General features: G+C 44.7%; 1 protein-coding gene across 1 annotated transcript in view; it reads right to left on the bottom strand.

Moving 5' to 3' along the window:
- CCDC187 (coiled-coil domain containing 187) overlaps nucleotides 1-24,959 on the bottom strand; it is a 148,499-nt gene that overhangs the window by 103,937 nt on the left and 19,603 nt on the right. Inside the window, exons 10-13 of the mRNA XM_029611872.1 lie at nucleotides 24,298-24,920; nucleotides 22,154-22,248; nucleotides 20,812-21,518; nucleotides 19,853-19,955 (exon numbers count right to left, since the gene is read on the bottom strand). Of these exons, the coding sequence (XP_029467732.1) occupies nucleotides 19,853-19,955; nucleotides 20,812-21,518; nucleotides 22,154-22,248; nucleotides 24,298-24,920 (1,528 nt within the window). The remainder of the gene's footprint in view (nucleotides 1-19,852; nucleotides 19,956-20,811; nucleotides 21,519-22,153; nucleotides 22,249-24,297; nucleotides 24,921-24,959) is intronic.

Below are 24,959 nucleotides of genomic sequence, written 5' to 3'. Positions count from 1 at the left end.
CCCATCTCGAGTTACTAGGTGGGCCTACATAGGGATACAAACACCTACCTATGGGCCATGATATTGTGGCCAGTCTCTCTCTCTCTCTCTCTCTCTCTCTCTCTCTCCCCCATGTGTCTAGGACCATTAACAATGGTCCCCTGGTGGTTGAATGATGGAAATACAACAGGTCTGGCACTTATCACAGAATCTGAAATGGTATCACAATTTGCACTAACTTAGCTCTTCACACAGGTAATTAGCACTAAATGCTATATTAGCATAAAACACACCCCTTTTGCTATCGCATGCGGTACTTACTGCATTTTGATAAATCCACCCCTCAGTGCATAAAAAACTCCCATTGATTGTTAAAAGAGAGATTAAAGATCCTAAGGGTAGGTATTTGATTTTGGTGCCTGAGCTTGATCGTAAAATTTTAGTCTTATGCAATATCTATGCCCCTTACAATTATGATCATGCTTTCGGGGTATATACAAATTGTTGCTTCCACACATGAATGCTGGTTTAATTTTGGGGGGAGACTTTAATGTGGTCCAGGACCCTACATTGGAACTTTGATTGGTCATTTTAAATATAGCTTTTTTTCCATTGGTCCATCGTTATCTATTCAAATGGTATAAATTAGCTCATTAGAAAATGGTGGATCTCACTCTTGAATGCCAAAGATGCCATTTTGATACATAAAAAAGAGGATTGGATTCTTTGACCTAGACACGTATGTTTTATTGAGCAATAATGTTGATTCATTTTGGAAAACTTGTTTTATATTAAAGTTGTTTTTTTATTATTTCAGAAACTAATATTATTTAGAGCCGTGCTTGCCCCTGAGGAAGGAGGTTCTTTGAAACACAAATTATATCAGGCATTTTGATAATAAGCACTGGTAAATATGGGCATTTTGATTACAAGCACTGGCCAACCACAAAGGAAATCATTTGACAAAATTTTCAAGGTAAGTGTCTATGGTTATTTATTGATGAAATTATTTTAAATGGTAATAGAAAATTAAAATGAAAAAATGAAAAACGTAAACACAAGAGACGGATGATTAGGACATTTTTGAGCATTTATTCATTTCAGTGGTCTAAAGAGTTTCATTGAGTTCTCTATAACCACAAAAAGTGAATTTTCCATTTTGCTCAACTACATATTTATGAAGGTCTCTTTAATTCTCGCATCTATTTGAATTCTTTGATATACAGGGTTTTTTTACACATCTTCTAGATTTTTCTATCAATATGTATTTCAGGGAAATGCAGTATAAGTTTTTGTGGCAAGCATATGTATCTCAACATCTAGCTTTTCCAGCGCATATTACATTTATTTAAAATTGTGAAAAATGTAATTCTGTAGAATATACTTTATCTTTATCTTTTTGGTCTTGTCTTCCTATCGAACAGTTTTGGACACAAGTGGTTTCTTATTTGGAGTCAGTTTTGGAGGTTGATATCCCTTGTTGCGTCCGTCAGACTCAAGACTGCTTCGTCCTACTTGCCGCACCTCAATATTCGCTTTCTCCACCAGCCTCGGGAAAATGGCGACCGCCACGTCTGCTTGCCACACTCCCCGGCATCCCCGGAATGGCTATGACAAGGCATTCCACCATGATTCACCTGAGGGCCTCCTAGGGTGTGCACGCGAGCACTACCCACGTCTTTATTCCGACATTGGCACGTACCTCGGGGGTGTCCCCCTCGCGTGACGTCACAACATCTGGGTATTTAGGTTGCCCATTTGCTGACTGACTTTGAGTTAGCAAGGATTGGATTCGTCTGTCTAAGCTGCTCTGCCACTTCTTGCTGCTGCTGGAAGCTCTCCTTACCCTCCTTACCCTTCTACTAACTTGGGTACCCGCTCCCCTGGGGCCCTATGCTTCTTTCCAGGTGCCTATCCAATATCCAGGTACTCGCTCCTCGAGGGCCTGAGCTGTCTACCTTGGTGCCTGCTACCATTACTTCCACCTGCTGGGAACTCCACCATTACAGCCACAAGAGTGTGAGTAATCTAACATCTACCAGTCTGTCTCACCTACAGCTCCTTATTGAAAATCTGCATCGCAGCTCCCTATACCACCATTGTGGGATGGGTCTCCTGAGCTGAGGACCCAAGACTGCTGCTGCAGGAATCTACTCACTACTGCTACCTCTGGTGAACTCTACAAGCTGTACAATAAAAACGATCTCTGTGTTTGTGCATCTGAGTCTAGCCTGGTACTGCAGTTCCCCACAGGTCTCCTCCCCGTGGGAGTGGCCATCACTGCAGCACCTAAGAATCCACCAAACACCTCAAAACCATAACATCCCTTTAGTGGATGCCCTGCAAGGGGCTCTCTTCAAACAAATGGTAATGGAAGCCACTAGGGAAGATGTGATACTTGACTTGGTGCTCACTAATGGGGATAATATCTCTAATGTATGGGTGGGTGACCATCTCAGACCAGTCACTTGAAGACCCAGGATTTTAATATAAAAAAAATGGACTTTGTCGAATTGGGGCCGTACCTGGAGGAAGAACTAGAAGACTGGGAGAAACTGGGAGAGGTAGAACAACAGTGGGTCAAACTAAAAGAGGCCATTACAAAGGCAACAAATCTATATGTTGGAAGACTAATTAAAAGTAAGAGAAATAAGAAACTAATCTGGTTCTCAAAGGAAGTGGCATATAAAATAAAAGCAAAAAGAACAGCGTTCAAGAAATATAAAGGATCCCAAAATGAGGAACACAGGAAAGAATATCTGGAGAAACTGAGGGAGACAAAGAAGGAACTCAAGAAAGCTAAAAGTCAGGCGGAGGAAAAGATTGCCAAAGAGGTAAAGAGAGGTGACAAATCATTTTTCAGATATATCAGAGAAAGGAGAAAGGTTCGAAGTGATATTATGAAATTGAAAGGTGACAATGATCAATGTGTGGAGAGAGATGAAGAAATGGCAGAAATATTAAATACTTCCATTCAGTGTTCTCTAAAGAAGTCTACAGAAGGACCTTTGCTGATTGACAAGACCGTAGGTGGAGATGGGGTAGATGAAAATCCGTTTACAGAAGAGAATGTATGGGAAGAGCTAGAAAAAGTAAAAGTGCACAAGGCCATGGGGCCAGATGAAGTTCATCCCAGGATACTGAGGGAGCTCAAAGATGTGCTGGCGGGTCCACTGCATGACCTGTTCAATAGATCCCTGGAAATGAGAGTGGTTCTGAAAGATTGGAGAAGAACAGTGGTGGTCCCGCTTCACAAGAGTGGTAGCAGAGAGGAAGCTGGAAACTACAGGCCAGTTAAGAACATAAGAACATAAGAAATTGCCATGCTGGGTCAGACCAAGGGTCCATCAAGCCCAGCATCCTGTTTCCAACAGAGGCCAAATCAGGCCACAAGAAATTGGCAATTACCCAAACACCAAGAAGATCCCATGCTACTGATGCAATTAATAGCAGTGGCTATTCCCTAAGTAAGCTTGACTAAGTAAGCGACCACTCTATAATCCACACAAATTTATATTCAAACCAAAAATTTACTACAATAAAAAACCCACCTAAATCCTTCTCATACAGACCATCTTTTCGCATCGAAACACTTCAAAGTCGTCAGAAATCGGCAGCTCCCCAAAACCGATAGGAAAACCCCACAAAATTGTTTGTGGGGTTCTCTTATCGTTTTGGGGGAGGGCGGGAAAAACGGCACACAAAAACAATTCCTAAACCCACCCCGACACTTCAAAACAGCTCCCTTAGCTTCCCCCACCCTCCTGAACCCCCCCCCCCCCAAAAAAAAAACGTTTTAAATTACCTGGTGGTCCAGTGGTAGTCCCGGGAGCAATCTCCCGCTCTCGGGCCTTCGGCTGCCACTAATAAAAATGGCGCCGATGGCCCTTTGCTCTTAGGAGCACTGGATGTGACCCGCGCGGGCCATCCAGTGCTCCTACCATGTGACAGGGGCTGGCCAATGGCACAGGTACCCTGTCACATGGTAAGGGCAAAGGGCCATTGGCGCCATTTTTATTAGTGGCAGCCAATGGCCCGAGAGCGGGAGATCGCTCCCCGGACTACCACTGGACCACCAGGTAATTTAAAATGTTTTTGGGGGGGTCAGGAGGGTGGGGGAAGCTAAGGGAGCTGTTTTGAAGTGTCGGGGTGGGTTTTTTGTTTATTGGCTCGGGCACAGCCGATTAAAAAAAAACCCGATCGGGCTGCACGAAAAAAAATGCACGATGTGAATTGGAACCGGAATCGGAACCAATTCCGGTTCCGATTCACATCTCTAGTACACACTAATGTCGGTATAAAAAAAGTTTATAAATAAGTAAATAATAAAATTAAATAAATAAATAAATCTGCTTGTGATTTAACTACTCTGAATAATTTTGTATCTGTTACGGTCCCGGGCCGTGACCCGGGACCTCCACCTACCACACGGCCCAGTCCGGCCGCAGGAAACCTTCGTCGGCCACCCAGGCCTGGAACACGGCCTACCGCGGCATTCCCCATGAGAGGGAAATGCCGTCGACGGCCCGTGACTGGCCCCTCCTCCTAGGCGCGCGCGCACGCCGGGGGCGCGGCATTTAAAGGGGCCAGCTCGGGAATCGCTGGACAGTCTCCTGGTGATGTCAGATGCTGCCGGGTTATTTAAACCCGGCAGCCACAGCTGTACCTCATCTTGCAACAAGGTTCCTCTGCCTGAGAGCGTCTAGTTGCTGCTTGTCCTGAGTATTCTACTCCGTCTTCTGAGTCCTGGCTTCTGACCCCGGCTCCGTCCATGACTCCACTTCAGCTTGATCCTTGGCTTCTGACTCCGATTTCTGATTCCTGGCTTCTGACCCGGCTTCGTTCCTGGACTCCGACTTCAGCTTCTTCCACCTCCTCAGGTATCCAGCACCCGTTGGCCCCAAGGGTTCTCCTAAGTCCCAGCAGCTTGGGCTCTCACGGGCTCCTCCCGGAGGAGCCGTGGGCTTCTGAGGGTGAAGACTCTTCCGTCTCCTGGGCCCAGCCGTCCTCTTCGTCCACCTCGCCGGACGCTGCCCGGATCCAAAGAGGCCCTAAGGCCTCTTGCACCTAAGTCTAAGAGGCCCGGGTCCCTACGGGCTTCTCCTGGGGGGGACCTCAGGCTTCCAGTAGTGAAGTCCTCTCCAGGATCTTTTCAGCGCCGCCTCCCGGCTGTGACGCTTCTTGTGGATTTTCCCACAGCATGCCATCTACTGTCTCAGCTGGCCCAAGGGTCCACGACCGTAATAGTATCGCCTGCAAATCTGATAACATCACTCGTTGTATTCCTTTCCACATCATTTATAAATATATTGAAAAGCACCGGTCCAAGTACAGATCCCTGAGGCACTGCACTGTTTACCCTTTTCCACTGAGAAAATTGACTATTTAATCCTACTCTCTGTTTCCTGTCTTTTATCCAGTTTGTAATCCATGAAAGGACATAGTCTCCTATCCCATGACTTTTTAGTTTTCTTAGAAGCCTCTCATGAGGGACTTTGTCAAACGCCTTCTGAAAATCCAAATACACTACATCTACCGGTTCACCTTTATCCACATGTTTATTAACCCCTTCAAAAAAATGAAGCAGATTTGTAGGCAAGACTTCCCTTGGGTAAATCCATGTTGACTGTGTTCCATTAAATCATGTCTTTCTATATGCTCTACGATTTTGATCTTTAGAATAGTTTCCACTATTTTTCCCGGCACTGAAGTCAGGCTAACTGATCTATAGTTACCCGGATTGCCCCTGGAGCCCTTTTTAAATATTGGGGTTACATTGGCCACCCTCCAGACTTCAAGTACAATGGATGAATTTAATGGGAAAATGAATGGAGACTCTGCTGAAGGGAAGGATATTGAATTATCTACGGACAGGAGGATTGCTGGACCCGAGGCAACATGGATTCACTAGGGAAAGGTCCTGTTAGACAAATCGGATAGATTTTTTTGATTGGGTAACTAAAAAATTGGATCGAGGAAGAGCGCTTGATGTGATCTACTTGGATTTCAGCAAAGCTTTTGATATGGTCCTGCATAGGAGATTTGTGAATAAAATGAGAAGCTTGGGCGTGAGCACCAAGGTGGTGGCGTTGATTACAAACTGGTTGCAGACAGAAGACAGCATGATGGTAAATGCAACCTACTCTGAAGAGATAGCGGTATCAAGCAGAGTGCCACAGGGATTGGTGTTGGGACCGGTTCTGTTCAATATCTTTGTAAGTGACATTGCAGAGAGGATAGAAGGTAAAGTTTGTCTATTTGTAGATGATATTAAGATCCGCAACAGAGTGGACATATCAGAAGGAGTAGAGAGAATGAGACATGATTTTAGCTTGAACAGTGGTTGAAAAATGCCAAGAAGCGCAGAGTCATGCATCTGGGGCGCGGTAATCCAAAAGGGCTGTATGTGATGGGAAAAGTGAAGGGCTGTTGTACACAGAGCAAGAGAAGGACCTTGGGGTGATAGTGTCTAGCGATCTGAAGACAGTGAAGCAGTGTGACAAGGCGATAGCTAAAGCCCGAAGAATGCTGGGCTGCAGAAACAGAGGAATAACTGTAAGAAAAAGGAAGTGATAATCCCCTTGTACAGGTCCTTGGTAAGGCCTCACCTTGAGTACTGTATTCAGGTCTGGAGAATGTATCTCAAAAGGAACATTGACAGAATGGAGGCTGTGCAGATAGGGGCGACCAAATTGGTGGGTTGACTCCATCAAATGACTTATGAGGAAAGATTGAAGGACCTAAATATGTATACCCTGAACAAAAGGAGGTGCAAGAGAGATATGATACGGACTTTCAGATACCTGAAAAGTTTTAATAATGCACAAACAACAACAACAAACCTTTTCCATTGGAAAGAAATCAGTAGAACTAGGGGTCATGAAATGAAAGTCCAGTCGTCGGTTCAGTGTGCTTTGGCAGTCAAAAAAGCAAACATAATGTTGGGAATTATTAGAAAGGGAATGGTGAATAAAACGGAAAATGTCATAATGCCTCTGTATCGCTCCATGGTGAGACTGCACCTTGAATACTGTGTACAATTCTGGTCGCCGCATCTCAAAAAAGATATAATTGCGATTGAGAAGGTATAGAGAAGGGCGACCAAAATGATAAGGGGAATGGAACAGCTTCCCTATGAGGAAAGACTAAAGAGGTTAGGACTTTTCAGCTTGGAGAAGAGACAGCTGAGGGGGAATATGATAGAGGTGTTTAAAATCATGAGAGGTCTAGAACAGGTAGATGTGAATCGATTATTTACTCTTTCAGATAATAGAAAGACTAGGGGGCACTCCATGAAGTTAGCATGTAGCACATTTAAAACTAATCGGAGAAAGTTCTTTTTCACTCAACGCACAATTAAACTCTGGAATTTGTTGCTAGAGGATGTGGTAAGTGCAGTTAGTATAGCTGTGTTTAAAAATGGATTGGATAAGTTCTTGGAGGAGAAGTCCATTACCTGCTATTAATTAAGTTGACAGCCACTGCTTTTACTAGCAACAGTAACATGGAATAGACTTAGTTTTGGGGCACTTGCCAGGTTCTTATGGCCTGGATTGGCCACTGTTGGAAACAGGATGCTGGGCTTGATGGACCCTTGGTCTGACCCAGTATGTCATGTTCTTATGTTCTTATGGAGGATGACTCAGAACCAATGACAGGAAATATTTTTTCACAGCGAGAGTAGTAGATGCCTGGAAATCCCTTCCGGAGGATGTGGTGAAGACAAAAACAGTGAAAGAATTCAAAGGGACATGGAATAAACACTGTGAATCTCTAAAGGCTAGAGGATGGAAATGAAGAAATGATTGCATGGGGGTAACTTGCTGGGTGGCAGTTACTACCCTTAACCAATAAGCCTTCATATTGTTGATGCTACTCCATTATTGCTCTCTCCTTCAACAGCAGTGGGAAAAGAGGAAAAGAGAAGTAGAACAGACAGCAAACAACAAGGAGATTGAATTTTGCAGTCAGGGAAAGCAAATAAACATAGGGTAACTTGCTGATACAGCTGTTACTACCCTTAACCAATAAGCATGAAATTCTTGATGCACAACATTGACCTTGGTGAGACCGCACCTTGAATACTGTGTACAGTTCTGGTCGCCGCATCTCAAAAAAGATATAATTGCGATGGAGAAGGTACAGAGAAGGGCTACCAAAATGATAAGGGGAATGGAACAGCTTCCCTACGAGGAAAGACTAAAGAGGTTAGGACTTTTCAGCTTGGAGAAGAGACGACTGAGGGGGGATATGATAGAGGTGTTTAAAATCATGAGAGGTCTAGAACGGGTAGATGTGAATCGATTATTTACTCTTTCGGATAGTAGAAAGACTAGGGGGCACTCCATGAAGTTAGCATGGGGCACATTTAGAACTAATCGGAGAAAGTTCTTTTTTACTCAACACACAATTAAACTCTGGAATTTGTTACCAGGGGATGTGGTCAGTGCAGTTAGTATAGCTGTGTTTAAAAAAGGATTGGATAAGTTCTTGGAGGAGAAGTCCATTAACTGCTATTAAGTTCACTTAGAGAATGGCCACTGCCATTGGCAATGGTTACATGGAATAGACTTGGTTTTTGGGTACTTGCCAGGTTCTTATGACCTGGATTGGCCACTGTTGGAAACAGGATGCTGGGCTTGATGGACCCTTGGTCTGACCCAGTATGGCATTTTCTTATGTTTTTATGTTCTTATCTCTACTTCAACAGCAGGCAGTAATGGGGAACTGGACTCAAACAGAAACCAACAAGGGCTCTGACCTTGACGGTCTGGGCAACTGATAACTGCAGAAACTACCATAAGCTTACTGGGCACACTAGATGGACCATTGATCATTTTCTGCTGTCTTTTCTATGTTTCTTTGTTTCTATGTTTCTTTACGTCCTGATCTTTTGCTTTCTGAAAGTTTTTCACCATCCTACTTTGAGGCACTGGAGATCATCTACTTGTCCAAAAGGCTTGTCCTTTGGGAATAAAGGCCATCCTTTTGTTCAGTTCAGAGTTAACAATCTGTTTAGGATTAGCAATCTGTTGTTATTTAGGAGAGTTGTGGGTGGATCTTTGGATCGGTGGCAGATGACCATGCCCCCCTGGGAAGATCCCGAGAGGGACCACTGGTCAGGCTCAGAGTATGGAGACAGACACTCACTAGTTCTTTTATTAGACAGTATACTGAACCACCAGAGGTGGCAGTAGTGAGCTGGAATGCCTGGCTGGTCTGTAGTCCCTCAGATACTGGAACAGCGATCCCTGGAGGCTGAGCTGTAGAGAAACTGAAATATAGTGAGTAGACAGGTATGCAGAGTTCTTGTACTGAACCAGAGGAGCAGGTACCCTGTAGTAAGTCCGAGGAGGCAGAGTACCTTGGAAAGTCGAAGCAAGTCTGTAGTCATTCCTTGCTAACTCGAAGTGTTAGCAAATTCTAAGACCTTATATATCCGTCGTGGGTGAGGTCATCTTAGGGGGATGCCCCCAAGGTTCGCGCCATCGCCAGTACTTCAATCTGGGCCGCGCCACGTGCGTGCCCCTAGGCCTCCAGGAAACATGGCGGGTTGCAGCATCTCGCCGGTCCGGGGACGCCGGAGGACCTCGGCAGAAGGAAGCCGCAGCAACCAATCTTCCCGTGGACAAAGAGGGATGCACCAAAGAGGTAAGGAGGGCGGAGAGAGGGAATCGGGAACCGATGAACACAACAGTACCCCCCTTCAAAGGGCGATTTCCTCTTCGGGTACCGGGTTTAGGTTTTGAAGGATGCGCGAGGTGGAACTGACGAAGCATCTCTTTGTCCAGGATATTGGTCTGAGGCTCCCAAGTGTTTTCTTCGGGGGTGAAACCTTTCCATTTTAGAAGGTATTCAAAAGTCTTGCCTCTTTTACGAACGTCCAGAACTTCTTCGACTTTGTATTCTAAGTCGTCTTCTGCATTGATGACAGGTAGATCTTGAATCTTGGAAGAAAATTTACTGAGTATGTTGTTGTAGATATCAGCAGCGATGGATGAGCTGCTGAGGACGTCACTGAGATCTTCAGTGGAAGTAGCGAAGTTGGGGAATGTTCAAACCCCTTTCAAGTTGTAACACAATAGTGGATCTTCTAATTTGATGAGGGGACTCCTCAGGTCTTCCACTAGACGTCTGAGAATGAAGTTGCCTCCTGCCCCTGAGTCCACCAGGGCAGGAGTCTAAACCGTGATTGGTCCATAGGTCAAGGAGACTGGGAGAGAGAGTGTAAGAGAGGGCGCAGTAAGGCCTAAGAATAGTCCTCCTGTAGGACTTTGGCCCGTCCGTGCTTTTGAACGAGTGGAGCATGTAAAGACATCATGGCCGGGCTGACCACAGTACATGCAAAGGCCGCACTTCTTCCGAAATCTTCTCTCCTTGGAAGTCAATTTGCATAGGTTCATCTGTATCGGCAGCAGGGATTACTGGAACCATCCGAGCGTCAGAGACAGCACTGACCTGTTTCAACCCGGCTAACCCTAGGCCGGAGTTCCTTCACCTTGTCCCGGAGTCGTAGATCATTCCGAGTAGCCAAGGATATTAATTCGTCCATGAGTCAGGTGTTTGGCGAGCGGCCAGCTTGTCCTTCAAACGGTTATCCAGGCCTCTGCAAAAGAGAGTCTTGAGACATCTAGGGTCCCAGCATAGCTCTTCCGCAAGAGCTTTGAACTTGAAGGCGCATTCAGCCAATGATCTGCTGCCTTGCTTGAAATCCACTAAAGCAAAACCGGCTACAGACATTCGAGCAGGGTCATCGAAAATGGATTTAAATAAGTCCATAAATCCTTCTATGTCCTGCAAAATGGAGTCCTTGCGTTCCCACAAGGTAGATGCCCAAGACAAGACCCTACCATCCAGGTATGAAAGGATGTAGGTAGTCTTGGAGAAAGCTGTAGGAAATAGAGACAGCTGTAAGGCAAAGTGCATGCAGTACTGGTTCAAAAAGCCCCGGGTCTTCTGGATTTCTCCGGAAAAGCGGACTGGAGCCACCAGTGGTACAGCAGTCTTCAAAGTTACCTCCGGTGACTGACCTTCTTGGTTAGAGACTGTGCCTTGAACCTTTTGTGTGTGTAGCTGATGAAATGCTGCGGTAAGTTTCTCAAGGCGTCTTGCCGCTCCACAATGCGCTGGGCCACACCCGGTATGGCCTGCAAGGCATTGCGTTGTGCCAGATCCATTGAGTTAGCAATCTATTCAGTTCAGAGTTAACAGTCTGCTTAGGATTAGCAATCTGTTGTTATTTAGGAGAATTGTGGGTGGATCCTTGGACCGGTGGCAGATGACCATGCCCCCGGGGGAAGATCCCGAGAGGGACCACCGGGCAGGCTCAGAGTATGGAGACAGACACACACTAGTTCTTTTATTAGACAGTATACTGAACCACCAGAGGTGGCAGTAGTGAGATGGAATACCCGGCTGGGCTGTAGTCCCTCAGATACTGGAACAGCGATCCCTGGAGGCTGAGCTGTAGAGAAACTGAAATATAGTGAGTAGGCAGGGTATGCAGAGTTCATGTACTGAACCAGATGGTAACACTCACACAGTTTCTCATAGAAGCCCAGGAGCTGGAATGTATAGGCCCACGAGAAGCGAGTACCTGGTTCCAGGGAAAGCTCTGAGAGAGCGATGGTAACTCACTGATGTAGTTGGCAATGATGACTTCCAGGCAGAAGAGAATACTGAGTAAGTCTGGGAACGAGGGCCCTTGAGGAGCGAATACCCCTTAGTAAGTCCAAGGAGGCAGAGTAGCTTGGAAAGTAGAAGTGAGTCCATAGTCATTCCTTGCTAACTCGAAGTGTTAGCAAATTCTAAGACCATATATATCCGTCGCGGGTGACGTCATCTTAGAGGGACACCCCCGAGGTTCGCGCCATCGCCAGTACTTCAGTCGGGGCCGCGCTACACGCGCGCCCCTAGGCTTCCAGGAAACATGGCGGGTTGCAGCATCTAGCCGGTCCTGGGACGCCGGAGGACCTCGGCAGAAGGATGCCGCGGCAGCCAATCTTCCCGCAGATGAAGAGGGAGGCGCCAAAGAGGTAAGGAGGGTGGAGAGAGAGCGTTGGGAACCAACGGACACAACACCTTTCACATTGGACAGGGAAGGATCCTCCAACATTTTGGCACTGGAGGAACTTGCTTCACACTATAATGCAGATGGATAATATGCTAGCCCATTCTTCTTTTAAATACACGAAATTATTTTTGACCGTCTGGGGAAGTTATATCCAAATACTTTTCCTTAGAGTTCGTAGCACTATTTTAAATCCCTGATGTGGTATTTATTAATGTTAATGTGTGCAGCGTGCACACATGGACGTGGCTATTTTATAACACACGTGATTTATAAAATAAGATATTCACATGCACATGCGTGGCGGATTTAACATCAGTGCGTGCATATGCAAGTGGATGGCCTCCTCTGCAAGTGGGGGGGGGGATTTTAAAAGCCCACATGCGGCGACGCAATCAGCCTTCCCCCAGTTCCCTCCCAGTCCATTCCAATTAAGAAGCAGACTGGGAGGGAACTTTCCTGTGGCTAACCCTATCCTTCCTACCTCTTCCCCTCTCCTCCCCGACCCCTACCCCCTAACCTAACTCTTACATTTTTTTAAATTTTTTACCTTGCTGCTCCTCTGGAGCAGCAGTAGATTCCGTGCACTGGCCGGCTGACGGCGCATGCTTCCCTGAGACAGCGGCTAATGACTAATGGCCGGTCCGTTCTTAAATGCGCGCAGTGCACACAAGGCCCGGCCACCCGCATAACCCCTGCTTGTTACACACATGACCCTTTGAAAATTGACCTGTAAATGTACACTGATAGTTTGTTGTTATTGTTCTGTGCTTAATTTATTTATTTATTTATTTATTTAAAATTTTTATATACCGGCATTCATGTTGCAAACACATCATGCCGGTTTACATATAACAGGGGTGTACAGTAAACAATTCAATAACCTATTTGTGTAGAAGGAAGCAGTTACAAATAACAAGGTAATAGAACTGGGAGGAGAGAAGAAAAGAAAGAGAATAACATTAGGTATAGGTATTTACATTAGTAATAACATTTTTACATGTGGAAGTGGTAGAATCTGGCTGAATAGAATTAATCGGTGTCCGGGAAAGCTTTTTTAAACAGCCAGGTCTTAAGTCTCTTCCTGAAGGTTGGGAGGCTGGGCTCCTGTCTAAGGTCCGGTGGGATGGAGTTCCATAGAAGGGGGCCGGCTGTTGAAAAGGCCCGATCTCTCAAGGTAATGTGTTTGGTAGTTTTGGCTGGGGGCACTTGAAGAGATCCTCTGAGTGTGTCTCTTGTTGGTCTGGAGGAGTTATAAATTTGGAATGGGACTTGTAAGTCGAGTGGGGTGTGTTGATGGATGGTTTTGTATATTATGGAAAGAGATTTGTAGAGGATTCTAAAGTGAACAGGCAACCAGTGGAGATCTTTTAGGATTGGAGATATATGGTCCCTCCTCCTGGAGTTTGTCAGTAATCTTGCCGCAGCGTTTTGTAACATCTGGAGGGGTCTAGTATAGGAGGAAGGTAGGCCCAGAAGGATAGAGTTACAGTAATCTAAAAAGTAATCTAAAAAGAGCTCATAGGAGGTTTAATTAGGCACTCATATTATTAAGATAATCATTTTGCTCCATGTTGGTCAGGCTCATAAGTAATAACCATGTAAGTCTGCATTTATAGTGCCAGGAACCCACCAGAAGAAAGCTCAAAGACTTTGATAGCTACAGGGGAACAATATTTCAGCCACTGCAACTAACAATATTATTATTTCAAATTTTTTAATTCCCGCAACTCCAATTGCTCAATGCAGTTTTACAAAATAGTAAATAGAATACATCTTACATTAAAACACTTCAACAGACATATCAAGTGATATAAAAAAAACAAACAATACATGGCACAAGACAAATCTAAGATAAAATAATAATCATTGCAGTAAGATACAAATTAAGAGAGGATATCGCAATTCGCAGCCAAAGTTATGAGAAAAAGCCTGGCTAAGTAGTCCAACTGTAGACAAGGCTCATTTGACATTCCATTCCATCATGATCCCCTCCTGGATCATGTCAGTCTAAGCTCTGGATGGACAGGATGTTTTGAGTAAGCATTATTGATAGAGCAAAAGACCCGCATCAGGACATGCCAGTTAATATTATTACAATGTAACATCATCTTTGCCCTTTGCCAATCTCAGTAACACAGTCTAGTAACCACATGTCCATCAGTTAACTGTCAGGTCAATTTTCAAAAACCTGCTGAGCAGGTAAGATTACCAGGTATTGTATCCTGCTACCATTAGCCAAAGTTTTAGCCAAAATGACCACCTAGGTTTGAGGCTGAAAAATCGCTGCTATCTACTCAAAGTTTGGCCAGCTGATTTAGCCCTATTTGTGCAAATGGGATTGTGCAGGTAAATTTATCCCCAGGGCCCTTGAAAGTGATGGGTGAGACAGGCACCTGCCCAGAGCATTGGCTGGGAACCAACACGCCCCGCTGCCGCTGTCAATGCAACACCGCAAAAAATATTCCAGCACAGCTGTAGAAGCGGCTGCATCATCAAATGAGGACTGGGCATCCATGTCATTGGAGAGACCTTGCCAACTGGCTGCGTGGGCTGCCGTGTAGCCCTGCCACAGTCCTGTTGAGCCAGTTAATGCTGAAAATCAGCACTGCCCGGCTAAACTGAAAACGCATCTCAGGAACTCCTTCAGAGCTGTGTGCACATAAATGTAACCATTCGGGGGAGGGGGAATATTTAACCAGTTAGATTTATCTGGCTAACTTCTGAAGTTAACCACAAAATCGCTCCAAATACTTTTCCAAGGAATAACTCAGAAATAGTAACAGACAGCTACTCTGATATTATAAATTTAAAAACTTTCTCCAATCAGTATCTATATAAGGACCCTAATTATATTCATAACCATACTAATAATAAGTATGGCTTGATGTAGCACCATTTAACAGTGCAATACGTTCATAGTTTCTTTTATCACATCATAAGGACAGCTATGGATAAAAAAGTATTTGATCTTTAATATTTCCAAAGTGATTGTCAAAGTAATTAGTAATCTATACTAATTTTAGGGACAGCCATAACCCAAGAACAATTACACGTTCATTCTTTATCAGTGCAATTATGCAAAAACAACCTAAATTGGGGATCTAATGTCTAGCTCTGGCTTTTATTCACCAAACCACACACATCAACCCATGAACGGCAACAGCCTTGGACAAAGAAATCCATTTCATGCATTAGTATTCCTAGACTTGAACAAGTCTTGAGAGCACCTGCAATTCGCAAAGCAACGTCTTCCGTTCAGTTTTTCTCAAGTGCAGCTCCAGTCGGTAGAACTGAAAAAGATAGCCTGTGTCAAATGAGACTGTGGTCTCAGCTCAGCTCCAGTGGCCATAGCAGAAGCATTCACACCACGGCCCTGATCAGATTCCCACGAATCTGTGAATTCTGCCACACGCCCTCACCATGGATTTGTGACAAGGACACAAGGAGGAGGAGGAAGCTTTGCACAAAATGATATGACATCGTGAAGACCTATACACAAAAATCTTTTCATTGCGAGTCATTTTATTTTTATTTATTTATTTAAGTTTTTTATATACCAACATTCAAGACAGTGGTCCCATCATGCTGGTTCACAAGAAACAGGGGTGAAACTTTACCATTTAACAAAAGTGCAAAAAAGCAGTTACATATAACAAGGACAACAATAACTTGGAATGAGAAGGGAAAAGAAGATTAGATATTGATATATTAGATATCATAAAGAAACGAGTCCAGATTTCCTGCTTTATCTAAACAAACTTGAAACTTCCTAAGGCATTTTTAAAAAACCAAACTGTGATGAGGTTCTCAAAGGGTGAAAAAAAAATATTTAGATAAAATTTCATTATGACAACAGTGTAAGCTGGTGAAGTGTAATAAACTATATTTTCAACTCTAATCTTTAAGGTACAGATTTTTTTAGGGGTTTCTCAAACTCTTTTATCTATGGAGAAAAACTTATTAAATGTAACCCTGTGGTATAGTCAGAGACCTTCATTTTCAGTTTCTATTTTAATTTCCACCAGAATTTATCAGTATTTATTACAACAGATATTCACCTGGGAAAATGACAGGTCATTTTTTTTCCACTGATTTCTCCCATTTTTGTTCTTGTTGTAATAAGCACTGAAAACTTCCTGGGTAAATAAAATAAAAAGTGAAAACGAAGGTCCCTAGGTATAGATAAATAAAAATGCTATGAGTATAACTATAAAACAGTGGCGTAGCTAGATTTGGCGCCTGGGGCAAGAGACTTCTTCGGCGCCCCCTCCCTCCATCAATGATTTGCATCTTGCGTAAAAATTGACGGTAACATTGATTCGCTCTGGTCCGCCTTCTAGTATGTGATGCCTGATTTAGGGAACCGATCCGCTCTCCTTTTTATATTCCTTTGTAAAACTGGCGGACCGGGTTCTTTGCTTCTCTTGCCTCGGTCTGTCAATCTGTCTGGCTTTGGTTCGGAGCGTCTCTCCGTCTCAGTCTCTGCCTCGGTCTCCCAAAGGCTCCGGGGAGGGGAAAGGGGGGGTGGGGAGGAGTCTTCGCCAGCCTTGCCGGCTTCCCATTGGTCGGCCCCGGGCAGCCCTGCCCCTTTTTCTTGGAAAGTTCTTGGAAATCTATCAAAGGTATTTCCTTTCGCCCACGTGCTGACGGCAGCTCCGAGCTGCTGCTACCCAGCAGGAGCTGGGGCGACAACCGGAACCCGCACCCCGTTCTCTATTACTCACCTGAACCAGTACCAAGCGGGAACAGTCCCCCCCCCCTGCCCCCCAGTAACCCGCGGTGAGGGGTTCAGAGGCCCTAGTTCCAGCCACCTGCCCGGCTATTTATACCGCTCCCCCGTGGGGGAGGCTCCAGCGCCCGAGCTGTGATTCTCATACACACACACCGCTCCTTTCTCACATACACACAGAAGCACCTTTCCAATCCAAGGTTGAACAGCTGGTCTCCGGCGGCGGTTAGCAGACCGGTGTTCACTTCTTCGGCCCCCGCCGGCCTCGATTTTAATGTCTTCGGCCCTCTTGGTCTCCGGCGGGGGCCGAAGACAATAAAATCGAGGCCGGCGGGGGCGGAAGAAAAGAAGATGGGCGCCGCCCAGTCGGCCCCCACTTGAGGCTGGCTGGGAGGCGCCCATCTTCTTTGCTTCGGCCGCCGCCGGCCTCGATTTTAATTTCTCCAGCGGGGGCTGGCTGGGAGGTTCCCATCTTCATTTCTTCGGCCCACGCGCCGCTGGCTGATCTTCTTTTCTTCAGCCCCCGCCGGCCTCGATTTGTATTTCTTCGGCCCCTGCCGGCTTGGCGAAGGCGTTGAGGCTGGGCTGAAGAAGAGCCACGCGGTCGAGACCACGTGACCAGGTAGACCGGCCCACCGGGCGATGCCCGATCCCCCGATAGGTCAATCCGCCCCTGACCATTACTATAAATCTCTCATAACAAAACAACAACAAAAAAAAAGACGATCTGCCAGTATTCAACAACACTTACATCTGGGCTTAAAATACTAATTTCTTTTTTTATTTAAATAGCTTTTTGGCGCCCCCTTAGACCCGGCGCCCGGGGCGGCCGCCCACCCCTCGCTACGCCACTGCTATAAAAGCATCCATCCCCTTCCTATCCTACAGTCAGTGGAAAATGGGATTTAACACAAAGAAGCACAATACACAGTAAGGTGGTACTGCCTAAACTTAAGGAGGTCAATATTTATTGCTACTTAGCTGGATAAACAGGTACTTATCCTGCTAAGTGGCAGCAGCTGAATATATGCTTTGTTCAGCAGCTGCCACTTAGCCAGATAACTATTTATCCAGCTAAGTAGATAGCTGGATATCTTGGGGGTGGGCAATGGGCAGATCAAGGTGGGCCTACTTATCTGGTTATCTTAACTATATAAGTGCCTATATTCAGCCTTATTTGGTTACGTTAACCAGATAAGTTAGATCTGCTCAATAGCAGGTCTAAAGTTATCTGGATATAACTTATCCAGCTAACTAGGAATTATCTGGTTATATTCAAGAGCATTAACCGGGCCACTGAATATCCCTTCAGGGATGGTAACTTTCATACCAGTGCATGGTCACACATGTGCATGTGTTTGTCGGCGTTTGTCGGCCTGTGCCTAGGAACGCGGCTATTTTATAACATACTCAGTTTTAAGTGGACGTGTGCCTGTGCACACAAATGCCACTTCTACCGCATAAGTGGCGGAATTCTAATAAGTGCACGCACGCCGACACCATTTCCAGTTTTCCCAGTTTGTTCCCGGTTCACCCAGTTAAGGGATAGGGCTTCTAACCCCCCCTAGTTTATTAGCCTGTTAGGCCCGTCCTTTAAAACTCCGCTAGATCTGCCTAGAACTTTTTGTTTTATAAGTTACACGTCATCCATAGCAGAAGTAAAGTTTTGTGGCAGGGGACCCCGGCATGCGCCAATGCGTATTAGTATTTACACGCAAAATTCATGTTCAAATCCTGGAATACCCATGCCTCGCCCCCTTTTGGAAACTTTTCTTTTGTGCGTGCAGTGGCATGTATGCACGTATCCCAGCAGCTTTTAAAATCCGCTCGGCGCACACCGGCCCAACATATTCACGCATCCCCTAAGTGATGCATGTGTCAGGCTTTTAAAATTCACCTTTAAGTTAGCCTGATAAGTTATATCTGGATAACTTTGATAACCGGATATCTCTGAATATTGAGTCCAAGGTTTCTAACCTGCCAGTTAACAGAGTGACTGAGCTGTATTTACTGAAACATTCAATAGTGTCTGCTATTTGTTTTAAATCTGAGAATGCCACCCATATAAATTATTGATCTTTTATGTACTGTTGCACGAAACTCCTTTCAGAAGAAAAATAAGAGTGTTTTCTATTTCTGGAAAGACTGGGAAAAGCCTTTTCATTAGTCAGCTCAGTCTCATGAAAAGCAGTATTTTGGTCTTATACAGCCAGACAACAGAAGATAATAAGATGTCACACCCTGGCACCTCTTGGGTCATATATTCATTTTAAAATCTAGCCCAAGCGGCCTCCAGATTTAGTTCTTCCTAGTCGGTCCTCCTCAGAGAACCAGCATGCCTGGAAGCCAATATCTCCAAGATTTTTATTTCCACATGCCCTCCCGTTAGCGAAATACAGTAGTGATCTGTTTCAGCAAGATACAGCTTTTTAGGAGCTACTTGGAATAACACTGTAAAAGCAATACTTGGCTCAACTCTCCTCCCTGTGGCAATGAGCAGGGCCAGCGGAAGCACTAGGCGAGCTAGGCCTGGGCCTAGGACGTTGACCATTAGGGGGCGCGAGCGGAGGCAGCCAACAGGAGTGGGGATTCAAATCTCCACTCCTCTTTGCCGCCGCTGCTCGCGGGAGGTAGGAGTCGGGGCTGCGACCCGGGGGAGGGGGGAGAGGCGGCGCAAGCAGAAGATGCCTAGGGCGCCTAATCCCCTGGCATCGGCCCTGGCAATGACTGATTCATAAGCAGCACTTCAGGTCCCCTCTAATCCAAGAACCAGAAGCCCTAAAAGAACTTTTCCTCACTGCAGGCTCTCACAGCCTGTCGATGGGTAAGCTCTCCCTGGGTGGAGAGCAGGGGCAGGAGGGGCTCAAGGTAATGTATACCTGGTATACGATCTGAATGTGACCAATATACCATAGCATCCCATGTTCTGCAGTGCTATGGGATCAGGTTTGAAGGTCACTGTTATACAGAGCTAACCCAAGAACCCACTACTGCACATTATATATGTGCAAACGTTTTCTATGTATGCAATGAAATAATTTCTCTAAGAAGTATATCTGATGTTACTTCACCTCCCGTTGAAGAGTCCCTGGCATGGGCTGGTTGTTGTAATCCCCTGGTTTTCAGCTGTCTGCATGAGCGCTGATTTCCATGAATGCTTTATCCCAGCAGAATCTTTATGAAAGAAAGCAAAATAAATATCTCTAAGCCACAATTACACTTGCCAAAGAGATAGTAATGTTAACTGGAGAATCCTTTGTATTCCTTTTTACTATTTTTGACTACTTAAAATCTTCCATAGAGATTGAAAATGATAGATTACAGTTTAATTTGTAAATCTTACCCCCTCCCCCCCCCCCCAAAAAAAAACCATGAAAAATAAAGAATTGTGTAGTTGAAGACATTATAATCTGATTTTCCTCTTTGCTTTTACACATTCAAATAAAACTATGTGTCATCGGGAATGCTGTTGTTTGCTCTACGAGTAATGTATATTATTGTTATTGCTGCACTATTACAACTTTGTGCCTATGTAGCTCTGTGCCTATGTAACTAGAACCTCTTGATGCTAGGCTCATGGCCTCTAATCATAAGATATAAAGTGTAATCCCTCAACTCCTGTAGCACACTTTGAACCTCTTGGTTAGAAAAGCATGGAACAAATAAAAGAAGATAATGATGATGGTGATGATAATGGTACAGTAATGATGATACCATGAGAATTAAGTTGTAAATCTTGTGTTTCAGGTTCATGCAAGCCACAGTGAGTTAGTGGAAGTGAGTGGCTCAAAAGCATCCAAGTTAAGAGCAGCAGAAAGCCTAATAAACTCATTATAAAGAAAGTTCTGTGCTACTTTCCTCAAAAACTGCTGCCAAGTTCTGGAACAGTTAACAGAATTTGCTTTCTACACATGGCCAATCCTAAAAGTAGGCGTGGCAAAACTTGCATGTGAAACAAGCAGTTGGATAAACTCAGTGAGCAGACATCTTTTATTCTTCACTAAACTCCCTTCGTCAACTATCAACCAACCTCCTCTTTGGTTTAGCAACAGATCCTTCATTTCTTTCCTTTCCTCAGACCCATCCAGCGTTCCAAACTCAGAATTCCATGGGAGTTCCTCACTTGCAGTAGTAGAGCTGGATAGGACTCCCACCAGATTCTCCCTTTCAGCCTCACTCTTTTCACTTTCCAAGTCACTTTTGTCGTCTTCTTTTTTTGCATCCACATGAAAAGTTGAATCAAATTTCCCTTGCACCATGTCTACAGGCAGGGGTAAGCTTTGCAGACTCGGATTTAGATTTAACATTCTGTTGAGCTTGTTTTCAAATTTCTCCTCCTTCCATATCGAAGAGGTATTGTGGAGGCCGTCTGGACTCGCCTCTATCCTGCCACTACCACTTGAGCCCTGAAGAGCACTCAGTCTCTTGGCTTCCTCCTCAATCCTGTCTCCAAGTTTCTTAGCTACAGCCTGGATGGCCTGTACTCTTTCTTGTTTATTTTTGTACAGAGAAGACTTGAGGGATTCTTCGGGGGATGTCAGCTTGAAGTCAGTCTTTGGGCAGCTCCTTGTAAACAGATAGTGTTTGGAAAATGGGTATCGCGTCAGGGAGCAGCAACAAGCCAGGTCTTTCAGTTTTAAGGGACTGAAGCGATCAATTTCAAAGTCAGGCGCAGGAGAATGACCCAACCCATCCCTTGCTTTGGTTATGTGGTTACTCCTCTTTGGATGCAGTTTACTGTTTGAGAAAAAACAGAAATCATGAGCAAAAAAAAGAGGAGAGGTAAACAGTAGAAGCAAGTTTTGAAAAAGTATTTTTTGGATTAGTTCTACAAATACACTTCAGAGCACATTGAATGAAATTCCATAGGCTGTGCTGACGTGGGTTTTGAGTACTTAAGTATCTTCTCTGCTCTGATCTGGAACTGATGCCCCCTGTCATCTCCTCCACCCCAGATATGTGAAGCCAGTTCTGTTGTGGCTCCTAAGTATAGGCTAAACATTCCCTATTTTTTTTCTTAGCTTTACTAGCAATTAAGCTTGTTTCTTTTTCCTCATTTTCTACAGAGTTCTGGGATATGTTTCTCAACTGAAGAGCTATTTATAAGAACAAAGCTGGTTTGGCTTATTTCCTCAGAGATCTTCCTAACAAGCTTAACACAAACTCCATTTCAGGAGGGCTTATTTAAAAAATTAAAGAAATACAGTGCAAATATCTATGGCAAAAACATGCAAAAAAGAACAGATTGCAAGCCAAAATACATTATGCTATTATAGTATTGCAACTTCGGCAACATGCAGCAGAAGACGAAAACTATACATTAGAGAGATGCTGCACCTAACCAGAGAAATCGTTGATTGTTAAGTACATACCCACTTCCTTTGTCTTCACCTTCCAACAAAGAGAAGGATGTTAACTGAACCCATGCCTCAAGGGTCTTCTTTTTATTTCTGACAAGCTCATCCTCCTGGGGTAAAAAGCAGAGTCATCATAGGACTGGATTTCACATTCCACTAATCAACTTTCCAAAATGTGGCTTCCAGAGCTTGCTAGACTGAGCCCTGTTTTTTGTGGCATGTTGGCCTTATTATAAGCTTCAAATCTGGGCAAGTCCTTTTAATAATGTACTAAATTACTTTTAGTTAGCATCTCAGAATCGGGCCGATACAGTATAACGCACTGTTAGCCCGCGTTTGGATGTGCATTTTCGACGCACTAGCTTTACCCCTTATACAGTAAGGGGTAATAGTGCGTCGAAAAAGCGCGTCCAATCCCCCCCCGAAACTAATAGCGCCCGCAACATGCAAATGCATGTTGATGGCCCTATTAGTTATTCCCGCGCAAACCAGAAAGCAAAATGTGCAGCCAAGCCGCACATTTTACTTTCAGAAATTAACGCCTGCCAAAGGCTGGCGTTAATTTCTGCAGGCGTGATATTAAGTCGGGGGCCCCAAAAATAAAAAAAATAAAAAATAAAAAAATAATTTTAAATCGGCTCGCGGACCGCGGGTCAGAAGATGGACGCTCAATTATGCCAGAGTCCATTTTCTGAACCCGTGGCTGTCAGCAGGTTTAAGAACCAACGCCATCAAAATTGAGCGTCGGCTGCAAACTCGCTGACAGCCGCCGCTCCTGTCAAAAAAGAGGCGCTAGGGACGCGCTTGTGTCCCTTGCGCCTCTTTTTACCACGGGCCCTAATTTGCATAGGCCACCCTCCTGAATCGCGTGCCCAGGAGAGTGGCCTGTGAGCGCTGGGAGAGCGGATGCTCACCGGCTCTCCCGCGCGTTTTTCTGTATCGGTCTGAATGTAAATGGTCTGATGCAATAAGCTCTGATTATACAAAACTCAATAGTGTCCAAGGACCTTATTGAATATAAAACAACTCTCTAATGAAAAAGGAATTGACTCACCTTAAATCTGAATTAGCTACAATAAAAAAGGAATTAGCAACCACCAAGGAAACCTTACCCACTTTACAACATTCAGGATTTTTTCCCCCACTACCACAGTAGATTCAGAAACTCAGAAACAAGTAGTTTACAGTGGGCTCAGACAGGATAAGATCTGAAACCCAAAGACACCCATTCTTCACAAATGAGCAGCCCAGATCATTCCCCCACTTGTGCAGAGCAGATGCATAATTCTTCATTATATGTTCAACTTTATTTAAGCAATAATGGTCTAGTCAAAGGGGAGTGCATTTCCTACTAGATAACTGCCAGATAGAAGAGTTAAGAGCCCAAAAAAAAAAAAATTAAGGAACCTAGAGTCCAATACATCATTTAAAAGGTCATTCAAAAATAACGATTTCCAGTTATTATTGATCTGAGTCAAAACTGAACCTAGTGTCTTAAAGGCAAAAAGTAATCTTGACCCTTGCCCCAAACTAGTGAGCTATCCAGTCTCTTTGCTTTCACAAGATATGGGGATAAAAGGATTAGTAAACCTATCTTTGATGCATGAGCATTGTGCAGGGTGATGCATTTGGACACTGCCAGGAAAAGGAAATGAGCAGTCAGAAAGCAGAAACCTCACATACCTTGAGCATCCTAACAGGTGGTGGAGGATCATTACAGAAGCAAGCCTTGGTCAAGGCTTCTCTACTACTACTATTCCACTGCATGACCGCATTAAAAACAGAGGGAGGAGGAGAATTGGGGAAGGGGAGGGGGGCACCAATTCCTCCCCCCCCCAAAAAAAAACCCGAAGAATATAATTTATTAGAAGAAGTGTGTACTATATGTCTGTACAGTGTTTTTTCCAAGGAGGCCAACATGCTCATCACAGATCTTTCTGTCTGTAACGCTAATAGACAACCCAAGAATGTGAAGCATAAAAATTATTAATAACACAGAAAATGATCACTGGGAAAATCAGTTTCATCAGGTCTACAATTACTTCCTAATTTGTCTGCCTTATTTATTTGTAACTCACCTTGGAGTTCCCTAAATAAGGTGAAAAATCAAGAATGACCAAATAAATAAACACTAACTTCTCTGAATTTCACCTACTCACTGCATTATGTTCAGACTTCAGTTTTGATCCTTCAGTCTTCAGGTTTGCTTCTTTGTAGCTCCTTTTCCTCGGGAAAGCGTCTTTCTGTTTCCTGTACACCTCTTCCAGCCTTTTCTTCTTCAGCTCCATGGCCCTCTGTACAGACCTCTTCTGCTCAAGATCTTTCTTCAGCCTCTCGGCCACCTTCTTATTCATATACTCCCGGACCTCTTCCACACTGTAGCTGCGGCTCTTGCACATGTTTCCTTTCTCACCTCTGTGCTGGTTGTCAGTCTCCTTGTCAAGCCCTTTTATTTGTGGGCCGCAGGATGCCGTCTGGCTTTTCTGAGGGGATACACTTTGCCCCTGGCCCCCTGCATCACTCCTGCTTTTCCGCAATCCAGTCTGAGGGTCCCTGTTCTCTTCTTGCTCCTGAGCACTTTCAGGGGTGTTCTTACGGGCTACTGGACTTGAAGTCGTCCTGGGTTCATCCTTGATCTGCTGCCTATCAGCAGTTCTCGCAGGTTCTCCTTGGGCAGGTTGGCAGCGTCTCTCCCCTGCTGGCGTGTCAGTTTTAGCAGTAACACTTCCCCCGGTGTTTGCTGTCTCCTCTGCTGCTGCTGCCAGCACTTTCATAACGGCTTCTGGAAAAGCAGTAGAAATAACACCTCTCACTATAACTA

This window comes from Rhinatrema bivittatum, chromosome 8 (genome assembly GCF_901001135.1).
Source record: "Rhinatrema bivittatum chromosome 8, aRhiBiv1.1, whole genome shotgun sequence".
NCBI classification, from domain to species: domain Eukaryota; kingdom Metazoa; phylum Chordata; class Amphibia; order Gymnophiona; family Rhinatrematidae; genus Rhinatrema; species Rhinatrema bivittatum.
The sequence above is the reverse complement of the archived record's forward strand: the minus strand, read 5'-3'. Positions and strand labels throughout refer to the sequence as shown.